Genomic DNA, 10,860 nt, shown 5'->3' with positions numbered 1-10,860 from the left:
CGGTACTTCGTCTCTGCTATAAATAATCATGTGAGAAATGCCGGCATCTGATTGCCTTCGATGAGTTTGTTGATTTTCATCAAACTCAAACTCATACTTAAAAACAATTGTCTGCATTTTACACTAATTATAACATGATTTTGTTTCTTTTCACTTCGCTCTTAAATGCAAAAATAAATTTTTGTTAAATGTTTACTATTTAAATGGTTTCAAACACTTGTGCTTATTTGCGTTTGCAGTCGCTAATCTTTGAAATGCTCTTAAGATTAATTAAATAATAAAAACGTTATATACTAAAGCTTACCTCTCAGATCTTTGCCCATAAAAAGTTCAATTATTTTTGTAAATTCTGAAAAGTAATTTAATAGGCGCGCACACAAATACAGAAGCCGCAAACTCACAATAAATAAAATTCAAGTAAGATAAAACTAAAGTTTTAAATAATAATACATCAGTATGTATGTATGTATGTATATAAATAAATCGTCATGTCACATGCAAGTCGCAATTGAGAAAATATATAGTCGATAAATGATCGTGGGCCATTCTTCCAAACGTTCCGAGAGTCATGATTAAAATTGTGCATAGCTTTAAAGTCAAATTATATCACAGTTTACAAAACTGACACCACATTAGAACATTAAAAAAATGACATTAATAAATAATAATAATGATAATAATAAATAAATTAGATATATTGTGCTGAGTGGCGTATGCGGCGTATGAGTGTTTTGGGCAAAGGCACAGGATACTTCATGTATTTACGATGTATTCCAGATCGTTCTTATTGCTGATTATTGTGACCGGCACGTCGATTCTTCTCGAGTATTAAAGCGCGACTACAAATAAAAGAAGAGAATAGTTACAGAACAGGTTGCAATTGAAACCGGATAAACTCACCGATAGCGCTCATAGAAGCCAACGATTGTGCCCAGCTTCTTGCTTGAAGAGACGCACCAACATGCTATCGAAACCTTCTAGTTCTGGCAAACTGAACATATTAAACTGCAACAGATGATCCTTAGACGAGTCCGCTTCTGAGTACACAGCCAACCATTTGGGTATCTCCTCCAGCAGATACGGATTCGCTGGCACCAATGCATTATGCGTATGCGATGGCGGTGCATATGCCTCAGGCCTGATTGCTTTCGGCGGCTCTGCTGATGTCGTATACACATAATAGGACGTCAGACATGGATGCTGACGTTGACACTGGCCCGTATACTGATTTTCATAGTATGTACCATGCAGCTTAGACACCACACGGCGCCAGCCAACGGGCAAACCCTCACGTTCCAACGGATGATTCCAGTGAGTGGTATGCGCATTGTGATCGATGTAGTACTTGCGACCATGTAACGTATACTGTGTGGCCCAGCCAGGCGGCAGTGGCAGCTCCTCGCTCTCGTTGAGCGACTGCTGTGATGAGACCTTTTGCAATGCACCATTGCCATTGTTGTCGCCAGCAGCAGCGGCAGTTGAAGTGCTCGATGCTGGCGGCGTCAATGGTGGCGCATAAAGCGATTGAACTGAGGCAGAGGCACCGCGCACGCTGCCAACGCTGCCGTCGCGACCACTAACTCGCAGCGAACCAGTCGACGGCACTGCCAAATGCTGATGATGATGATGGTGCGGCGTTGCCGAAAGCGTGGCCGACGATGCTGTTGTATTGCTATAGATGGGCGATTCGGAGCGTTGTGATTGTGTAACACGCATCGAGGAAACGCGATAGGGATTTTCGTAAATGGGATACGAATCGCTGGAATAGCTGCCAAGCATATGAGCAGCCAACTGTTGCTGCTGCTGCTGTTGTTGGTGATGTTGCTGCTGCTGTTCCAGCGGTGATCTAGATTACAAAGAAGATATTATACAAAAATCAAATTGGGACTCGATAACTTTACCTTGTCTGTGGATAGCGTGGCTGATGCTCCTTGGCTGGCTCGAAGCGCAGCATCGATCCATAGGTCGATGGATGCTGTTGCAGTGGTTGGTGCTGGTGCAAGTGTTGTTGCTGCTGTTGTTGTTGTAGTTGTTGCTGTTGCTGCTGCAAGGCAAAATGCGCTGGCGAAGGAGGTCGCCTTGGTATTTGCATCATATTTGCATAAGAGGCGTTCAACAGTCCCTGATCCGAATCGTAGCTGGTATTTGCCACATGCGGCGGCGGAAGCGAGTGCTTTTGCGAAGAGTAACTACGCTGAAATCCCCTCGTTGGAGTCTGCAGCAGCGGCGACGATTGCTGGCGTCGCATACGATCAATTTGCTCAATGTTCACATAGTTGCTGCTGCTGCTGTTGCTGCTGCCAGCACGAAACTGACTCACAGACGAGGTCGGGGCAGGCTGATGCACATGCTGACTATTATTGTTGTTGAGGGGCAGCTGGCTTTGTGCGCGCCGCGCATGATAGTAATCCGGTTGGGCATCGTTGCAGGAATATGTGTTGCGACTGGAGCTCGAGCTGCGCGGTTTAAACTCGCAGCTGGGGGAGCTGCTGGCGCAGCGTTGCAACGATTTCTTTTTGGCACGTTGATGTTGATCCGAATAGGAGGTCCACACATTAATCACCGGTATCTCGGGTGGAGTGTCCTTCTTCACATACTTGCCCACGACGCCCTCTTTGTGTGCCTGCGATTTTTCCTTGCTCCGGCGCGAGAGCATCGTCGGTTTTCGATTGCACAGCAAAATTGTTAAATAGTTCATGCAAGTCGGCAACTTTCGTTTACCTTTCCGCTTGCAAATTGCACTTCCGTTTCGTTCCGTGTCGTTTAATAATAACAGTATTTTGATTATTATTCGTCTTTTACTTTCATTATTATTCATGCATTTTTACTGTTCTGCGGACTGCCGTATACAGTGTGACCAACAAATTCAACATTTCCAAAAACCTTCTTTTAACATCAAAATATACCAAGAAATGACAACTGTAACATTACTGATCACACTGAGCGTTCCACTCATTCACAATGTCAGTGGAGCGAATTTGGTAGAAATTGTAATCATAAAAATTACGTCACAGAATGCAATTTAACAATACTATTTTTAATGCTAATTTTATTCTTATTGATTAAAATTTTTACAGCATTCTTAAGTAAAATTCTTATTGACCAAATGTTAAATTGGTATTTTGCCGCCAAAGTAATTTTGCACATATTTTACAACACTATAACTTAGCAATTTTTCACAAAAGCACTGCCTTTCCAGCTGACGACTCAAACATAAATAAATACAAGATACAAATTAAATAAAACATTTCAAGATGACCACAGACGAAAGAAACTTTCGATCGAGTTACTATGAGAAGGTTGGCTGTTTCAGTGTCGAGGAGGTGAAATCCCTAAACAAGTTGTTACAAGATGACATTCGCAATGTGACTAAACTGAAGCACTTCGTCCACAATTACACTGTTCCAGCACTGCAAAGGCATTTGCTTTGGTGTCTCATCATGGGCATAATGCCGCTGCATAAAAGCAATACCGAGTACGTGCGAGAACAACGACGCCAGGTTTATGAAGATCTACTACGCGCTGTTACTGTGATGCGCTGCTTGGATTCGTCGGATTCCTGTAAATCTAAGGAGATTGTGCTGCATAAAATGTGGATGTTGGAGAACAATCGATTGCATAGCAATGTGCGAGCGGATGACAATCAATTTATAGAGATTGTGCGCGCACTACTGCAGATATTTGACGATGATGTAGACACCTATTGGATGGCCAAGGAGTTCTATCAGTACACTCGTGAATTAAAGAAGGAATGCGCCAAGCTCAAGGAGCTAACGCAAGCACTGCTCAAGCGCGAAGACAAGGAATTATTCGAGTGAGTTTCCAAGAAAAATTGTATAACAATCAAGTAATAATTGTGTTTGCAGTCGATTGGATAAGCTGGGGTTGTTTGGCGAGAGCTCTGAACTGCTAGACAATTGGTATACAACATGTTTTGCCGGTGTCATCTGCGAAACAGTATTGGTAAAGATCTGGGACAAAATTTGTGGCGGCGATAAGAAGATTGTCGTTTTTCCTTTTTGTCGAGCTGGTGAAGAACATCAGATCACTGATACGTGATAAGAATTCCCTAGACGAAGTCAAAGCTGCCGTTGAAAAGGTAAGAAAATTACAAGCCACATCTAATGAATACCCTAAACTCGACTGTATTCTTCTTTAGGTCAAAGATCTGGATGGACTGATAGTTAATAAAGCCATAAAATCATGGCAAAGCAATAATGGTGAACTTAAATACGCGCATTGAGTTAAACGATTAAGTAGCTGTAGTATTAGAAGTGTATTTTGTTGTAGAGTGTACTAAATATATTTAAAGACAACGTCCTTCTTGTCGGCCACCGTCTGGAGCTCCAGCGTAACAGGACATTGCATCCAATATGACAACAACTCCTCCGTGTAGCCAATGAGGAAGTACATCTTTCGTGGACTAATCGCCTGACGAATGATAGCGGCAATACGGATGGTATTGTGCTGTCGCTTAATGATGATCTCGGAGCAGACCAATGCATGCCATGTGCCAGTTATAAACTTTCGCAGGAACACATCCTCAATAGCTGTTTGAGACGGACGCAGCGAATCCTTCAGCGTGGCTACACATAGATTAAGTTTAATTCAATGGTTTATTAAATAACACGAATGGTAGATTTACATGTGTTCCAAGAGTTCCATGATTTGCGATGTCCAATGAAATGCGGAGGATTTGCCATTTCATAGGTAAGTGGCCGATCCCGCTTTGTGGTTATGCGGTAACGTCCAGATTGCACGCGACAACAAACGGCGCTGGTGTGTATGGCGGAGTTGTTGCTCAGCTGCGCCTCAGCTATGGGCAACAACGAGCCGCTAGCCTATTCACAATTTATGCATATAGTATCACATTTTTTTTAAATCATTTTTATTTACCTTTTTCAAGAAATTCATTGTTTTTCACGACCAACACTCAGAACTACGACTGGCAGCTGTGTTGCGGCTAAACAGCTGTTGTTTGTGACGTAACTTGGTAGAAGTGAACGGTACGACAAGGTGTGACCGCATGCTACTAAACGTTAGATGCAATTATGGGTATATACAGGTAGCTCTTGTTTTTGACTTATTGAGATGTTTTAAAAATGTATTTAGAACAGAGAGGGCTTCAGTTAATTTTTAGTTTGTTTTCAGTTTTAATGAATAAAATAATTTAATGGAACTAAAATTCTTTGAAATTTTGTAAAGACACTTGTTGCAAATTATGTTGGCTGCAAAAGCATCGATGCTTGGCATGTTACAGATACAAATATCGATAATTCGATAGATAGCAGAGATGTTTCTGCAGCTCTAGCGAATATACCGATAAAGGCAGCCGCTTCTGCGCCGTAGGATACTTTTTTACCTACTCTCCAAAGCCATAATGGACAGATTAAAGAAACCTCTACCTGTATCCTAGGAACATGTTATAAACTCACAGGAAAATTGTAATTCCCGGAAGATAAGTTTCCGGCAAACACAGTATCATTAAACTGCGAAAATCTCATTTGAAATCATGACGCTGAACGAGAGCGACGCTCACAAGCAACTTGAATTAACGCGCAACTTTCTAGAGTTGTCACGGAATGCGGACACCTGTGCCGCCTTACGCAGCTCCGACTGCATCCAACTACTAGTGAAAATACTGCATGCCAATGACGACGCAGCCGCTACTGGAGGTGGGGCAGCGGCACGGAAGAACGCTAGCCAAGCACTGCACAACATTGTGCATGACAATCCGCGGGAGGTGAAGGTGTTGCGCCTGTTGGATCAAATACACGACTACAGTTGCAATTTTCTGCGCACGCAGCTGCAGAGTGGCGGCGAATCCATTGCCGACGATGAGGAACGTCATCCGTTGGCCGCCATGAAGCTGTTGATGAAGGCCAGCTTCGATGAAGAGCATCGCCAAACTATGTGTGAGCTGGGCGCCCTTAAGGCCATACCCAACCTGGTGCATCTCGACCATGCAGTCCATGGACCGGCAACAGGACGTGAGCAATGTAATTTACTGCGTCGCTATGCGCTGATGACACTGACAAATCTCACGTGTGGTGAGGAGAACAACAAGTCGCTGTTGTGTGGGCAAAAACAGTTTATGGAAGCACTAGTCGCTCAACTGGACTCAAACGCCACGGACCTGGATGATCTGCTGCAAGCCACCGCCAGCGTTTTGCGCAATCTTTCGTGGCGTGCGGACAAACATCTGAAGACCATCTTCAATGAACTGGGTACGGTGACATCGTTGGCCCTGGCTGCCATGCAGAACAAGAGCGAAAATACACTGAAGGCCATACTGTCGGCGTTGTGGAATCTATCTGCGCACTGCAGCACCAACAAGGCGGAGTTTTGTGCCGTCGACGGTGCTTTGGCGTTTCTGGTGCAGATGCTTAGCTACGAGGGACCCAGCAAAACACTTAAGATTGTCGAGAATGCTGGTGGCATATTACGTAATGTGTCGAGTCACATTGCGGTGTGTGAATCGTATCGACAGATCTTGCGACAACACAATTGTTTGGCCATTCTGCTGCAGCAACTCAAGTCCAATAATCAGACGGTTGTCAGCAATTCCTGCGGTACACTCTGGAATCTGTCGGCCCGCTGTCCCGTGGATCAGCAATTCCTCATCGAGCACAATGCCATACCACTACTGCGAGCGCTGATCGCATCCAAGAACACAATGATAGCTGAGGGCAGCGCTTCTGCCTTGAAGAACTTGATCAATTATCGCGCAGCCTTGGAATTGTCGTCACTGAACGAGTTGCCAGCCAAGAATGGTCATGCAGACACGCTGCCACGTCGCTACAGTTCCATGCGCCTGAGCAGCAACCCGACAGGCTCGCTCAAGAAGGTGCGTGCCTCTAACGGAGGCAGCAACAACAGCAATGGCAGCAACACTTTGCCACGTAAATGTGAAAGCCGTGAATCAATTTATTCCGGTAAATCGGACTCCACTAAGTCGGACAGTGCCTTCGAGCATCGCAAACTAAGCAAAACGAATGCATACGAACCGCCAGCTGAAGAGCAACCCATTGACTATTCTATGAAGTATAGCTACAGCGAGCATAAGACTTCAAAGCCCAGCTTTGAGAACTCCATCGATCTGGATCAGCCAACGGATTTCAGTGTGCGCTACAAGGAAAGACGTTCAGCTCAAGCAGTGCCACAGCCACCAGCAACAGCAACTGAGACGCGCGACAGCAATGAAATTCTGCTCATCTTGGATGAAACAGGTAGCACAGCATCAACAGCGGCGCAACCCTTGGCCAAATCAGCATCTGTTTGCGATTTGAGCAGTGATCAAGTGCAGCGACCCAAAACGCTCAATTTGCGCTCCACAGCTCTTGAGAATTTGGCCACAGAGAAGTCCAGCGACTGCATAGACACTCCCGAGCCTGAGCCGGGCGAGCGACCCATCAACTATTGCGAAGAGGGTACACCAGGCTGCTTCAGTCGTTTTGATTCGCTCAGTAGCTTAACAGAAGTCGGCACAGTCAAGCAGGAGAAGCAAACGACGGTGCCAAAGACACCCGAGGCACTGACGCCAACAGCGGAGCCTATTCCGACAACTAGCGACAACAGCAATGCCAACAACAGCAACAACAATAATAACAATACCAACTGTGCCAATCAAGTCATTTACTCAGCCATGCAAACGCCACTCATGTTCTCCAGACGCAGTTCCATGGATTCTCTGGTGAATGATGAGACTATCGCCTGTGATGATAATGCCTCTGTAATTAGCGATTACAGTCGCATGCAAAGCGGCGTCATTTCACCCTCCGAGCTGCCAGATTCACCCACACAGAGCATGCCTCAGTCGCCGCATCGCGATCGCAAGCTCAATTCCCAACAGCAACAACAAGAGATGCCTCTAAGGAATGATCACAATGGCAATGATGATGCGCGCAATTATTGTACCGAAGATACGCCAGCGTTGCTCTCAAAGGCAGGCAGCAATAGTAATCTGTCGGTGCTATCGATAGCATCCACGGCAAATGATTACAATGCCAATGACCAAATGCCGCGACCGCTGCCGCAGGGACTTGATCCAGCATTGCAAGTAAACGAGGATCCCATTACCAAGATGCGTTGCGGTGGTTTGCCCAACTATCTACCTGTGACGGATGAAATGAACAAGTATTATGTCGAGGACAGTCCCTGCAATTTCTCTGTCATCTCGGAACTATCGAATTTGACGGTTGGGTCGGCACAAGTGGGTCCCATGCGCTTGCCCATGAAGCCGCCGCAGCTGCTACCACGCAATGCGGAATCTGCGCCTAAGTTGCCTCCAAGACGTAGTGCCATTCAAGTAGAGAACGAACCGCGTTTGCCAAAGCGCAGTGATTCACTTAGCTCATTATCAATGGACTCCGATGATGACTGCAATCTGCTGAGTCAGGCGATTGCTGCGGGAAGCTGCAGACCGCAACCAAGTGGCGCCAGCACTAGCTCAAGTCAAACCGCAAAAACGCTGCCCAAGCCGGCAAATGGCCATAGACGACAGACGATCGATGGTGGCGCTAAGACTGATTACAGCTCCGATGATTCCCTTGACGACGGTCAGTCGAAATCATTGTTTGAGCAGTGCATCTTAAGTGGCATGCACAAGTCCAACGATACGCTAGAGAGCGGTGAACGATCGAATGAACCGTCTAACGATCGTTTTGTCAGCAATCAGGTGCGTCAAATCGAATCCATGTTAGCCACAGTTCGCCTACCGGCTGCACGCTCATCCTCAGCCAGTCGCCAGCAACAGCGACAGCATCACCATTGGGTTTAAACTAAATTAAGAACGAACCATTTTGACAATTTTTGTATGTTGGTCGTTTCATTTATCTTTATCATGCTCTTTGCTCTATATAATGTACACACACATACTGCAATAATAATCTTACGGTCTCTCAATTTGTCTATATAGTTCAGATTAAAAATGTTCACTTAAATTTAACAATTGCCCATTTATCTTACGTGCCGTTGTTTTTTGCCTAATCATTCGAAATTAAAAAGATAAACAACGGAGTGAACAAACACCTCAACAGAAAACGGATAATTCTAGCTGACTTATGAACAAATGTCATTAATGGGTACATTCAATATAAATTAATTGTAAAAGGGATTTGAAACTTGTCATCAACAACGCGGTAGACTTAAGCCTAGGTTTGGTTGTGTTTTGCTGGTGACACAGTTGCCGATGTTCTCTAGTTATTATGATGCTGCTCAGTAGAAACGTTTGCGCGCATTGCGATCTTTGAAGTACGATATGGCAAAGATAGCCACGCCCGCCGCCACTAGCACAACGAACAACAGGATAAAGAATATTTTGGCATTTGACATTCCTGGCTTGGGATCCTCCTTGTGCTCACGCGGTGCTTCAAATGTTTTGGCATTTGGTATAATATTGCTTCGACTGACAATCTCCTCGTGCTACAATTAAGCAATAATGCAACATCATCATAATGATCACTTTAATGACAAATTGTACTTACTGTGATGCTCTTATCAATATCGAAGAACTTGAAGCTGTGTATGTCATGATTATCGGACAAATCGCCCGTTGTTGCTGATAGACCGAAGTAATAACCTGTGGGCAGCTCAACATTGTTGACCACAAAGCAATTCTTCCATTCGTTTCGATTCTCCAGATCCGTGGAGACTGATAGCACATCGTTCTCATAGCGTATGCTGACAAAAGTCTCATATTCCACATTACGGAAACGAACCTCGCAGCCAGCCAGCTGAGTGTGTGTGCCATCTCTATCGTGATCGTAGCTCCAGGTGCCATTGTTAACCATGGCACTTAAATATGGATGTTGATGCTGCAGCCAATAAAGAATAATGATAATAATATTAATTGAGGCAACAAGTATAGTTATGTACTTACATTGTGTGGACCATTGTGATTGCTGTAGGTGTCTAGAATGATGGCCAGGCCGGAGAAATGATCTTTGCTACCAAAGACGGGTCCAGTTTGCATGCGATCCTTGGTATACCAAATGGCGAAGCCATCGCCAAACAGTTCGTTACCTTTGCCGTGCACTTTGAACCCAACATGCACCTCCCAGTTGCGTCCCATAACCGGCTGCACGATAATTATTGTATAGACATCATTAGTTACTAGTTGAATTACTCATTTTGCGAGCTCGCCCGCTTACCGAATAATTCCATAGTGCACCGCTCTTGGATTGCAAATCCGGTGTCAGTCTTATGTAGTTGCTGGTGACCATTGTGTTACCCAAAAAGTCCCAGTGTGGTAGTATAACGCCAACGCCTGCAAACAAGCAATTAAGTAAGTATATGATTCATTGTTAAGCCAAGCTGTGCTATATATAAAATGCTTATCATCCACATACCTTGAAATGGACGCACCAGGCTATGCTCCCGTTTCATATACTCATTGTCTTCGGAGCTCGTTGCAAATTGCAAGCCCCAAAGAACGCCGAAAATTGCCAGGAGCCACTGTGTGTTTATTTGCGTCATTCTTGCATGCGTTGGCGTCGTCTCTACTGAAAATATGTTTAAACTTTTACACAAATATTTTCGCTTTTTTTCAGTGCTGCTGATGCCGGCTGATGAGTGGTTGTATGTGACCGCATATCAAAGCTGAAAATATACCAACATGAGGGTATAATATACCAAAATATAACTGTTCAAAATTACAAAAACGTTATTATTTGAATAAATTTGTTTTTTCATGTTTGTATATAAAAAATAATAAACCTCGAAGAAATTTTCCTACTTTGATAAATTGTTGTCTAGTGCATTTTAAATTAATGCTTGTTGAATTGTTCAGTGAATGACACAGTTTGATGTGTACTGTTCAGGGCAATACAAAAAATATACCAGGGCTTACATAAAATAGAA

At 44.3% G+C, this 10,860-nt stretch overlaps 5 protein-coding genes across 5 annotated transcripts; 2 read left to right on the top strand and 3 right to left on the bottom strand.

The window, feature by feature from the left end:
• Positions 1-345: 345 nt before the first annotated feature.
• LOC117576973 (scaffold protein salvador) lies at positions 346-2,869 on the bottom strand. The gene is made up of 3 exons (XM_034262150.2): positions 1,902-2,869; positions 901-1,846; positions 346-839 (listed from the first exon to the last, which is right to left on the bottom strand). The coding sequence occupies exons 1-2, from the start codon at positions 2,816-2,818 to the stop codon at positions 910-912; spliced, it is 1,854 nt and encodes a 617-aa protein (XP_034118041.2). The 5' UTR covers positions 2,819-2,869; the 3' UTR covers positions 346-839; positions 901-909.
• A 205-nt stretch (positions 2,870-3,074) lies between these two features.
• LOC117576976 (TBC1 domain family member 7) lies at positions 3,075-4,320 on the top strand. The gene is given in 5 exon segments (XM_034262155.2): positions 3,075-3,133; positions 3,200-3,814; positions 3,867-4,011; positions 4,013-4,099; positions 4,160-4,320. Coding segments are annotated over 4 exon segments (876 nt in total). The 5' UTR covers positions 3,075-3,133; positions 3,200-3,254; the 3' UTR covers positions 4,244-4,320.
• Positions 4,245-5,103, bottom strand: LOC117576977 (28S ribosomal protein S24, mitochondrial). The gene is made up of 3 exons (XM_034262156.2): positions 4,897-5,103; positions 4,646-4,841; positions 4,245-4,586 (listed from the first exon to the last, which is right to left on the bottom strand). Exons 1-3 carry the CDS (start codon positions 4,912-4,914, stop codon positions 4,297-4,299), a joined length of 504 nt encoding a protein of 167 aa, XP_034118047.1. The 5' UTR covers positions 4,915-5,103; the 3' UTR covers positions 4,245-4,296.
• A 54-nt stretch (positions 5,104-5,157) lies between these two features.
• On the top strand, positions 5,158-8,808 carry LOC117576972 (adenomatous polyposis coli homolog). Its single transcript, XM_034262149.2, has one exon. The coding sequence runs from the start codon at positions 5,513-5,515 to the stop codon at positions 8,777-8,779; it is 3,267 nt and encodes a 1,088-aa protein (XP_034118040.2). The 5' UTR covers positions 5,158-5,512; the 3' UTR covers positions 8,780-8,808.
• Positions 8,809-8,815: 7 nt separating this feature from the next.
• Positions 8,816-10,574, bottom strand: LOC117576975 (vesicular integral-membrane protein VIP36). Its single transcript, XM_034262154.2, has 5 exons — positions 10,350-10,574; positions 10,152-10,267; positions 9,881-10,078; positions 9,486-9,815; positions 8,816-9,423 (listed from the first exon to the last, which is right to left on the bottom strand). The coding sequence occupies exons 1-5, from the start codon at positions 10,474-10,476 to the stop codon at positions 9,217-9,219; spliced, it is 978 nt and encodes a 325-aa protein (XP_034118045.2). The 5' UTR covers positions 10,477-10,574; the 3' UTR covers positions 8,816-9,216.
• Between the last annotated feature and the right edge of the window lie 286 nt (positions 10,575-10,860).

This window comes from Drosophila albomicans, chromosome 2R, assembly GCF_009650485.2.
Source record: "Drosophila albomicans strain 15112-1751.03 chromosome 2R, ASM965048v2, whole genome shotgun sequence".
NCBI lineage: Eukaryota > Metazoa > Arthropoda > Insecta > Diptera > Drosophilidae > Drosophila > Drosophila albomicans.
This window is presented reverse-complemented; position numbering and strand designations above follow the sequence as displayed.

What these genes read in the sequence shown, in the direction of transcription:
- LOC117576973 (XM_034262150.2), bottom strand. Translation starts at nt 2,818, where the DNA reads ATGAATAATAATGAAAGTAAAAGACGAATAATAATCAAAATACTGTTA. An exon ending in CCACGCTATCCACAGACAAG is followed by an intron (nt 1,847 to 1,901) that starts GTAAAGTTATCG and finishes TTTGTAATCTAG; the next exon opens with ATCACCGCTGGAACAGCAGC.
- LOC117576977 (XM_034262156.2), bottom strand. An exon ending in ATGGAACTCTTGGAACACAT is followed by an intron (nt 4,587 to 4,645) that starts GTAAATCTACCA and finishes ATCTATGTGTAG; the next exon opens with CCACGCTGAAGGATTCGCTG.
- LOC117576972 (XM_034262149.2), top strand. Translation starts at nt 5,513, where the DNA reads ATGACGCTGAACGAGAGCGACGCTCACAAGCAACTTGAATTAACGCGC.
- LOC117576975 (XM_034262154.2), bottom strand. Translation starts at nt 10,476, where the DNA reads ATGACGCAAATAAACACACAGTGGCTCCTGGCAATTTTCGGCGTTCTT. An exon ending in GTGCACTATGGAATTATTCG is followed by an intron (nt 10,079 to 10,151) that starts GTAAGCGGGCGA and finishes ATTATCGTGCAG; the next exon opens with CCGGTTATGGGACGCAACTG. An exon ending in ATCACAATGGTCCACACAAT is followed by an intron (nt 9,816 to 9,880) that starts GTAAGTACATAA and finishes TATTGGCTGCAG; the next exon opens with CATCAACATCCATATTTAAG.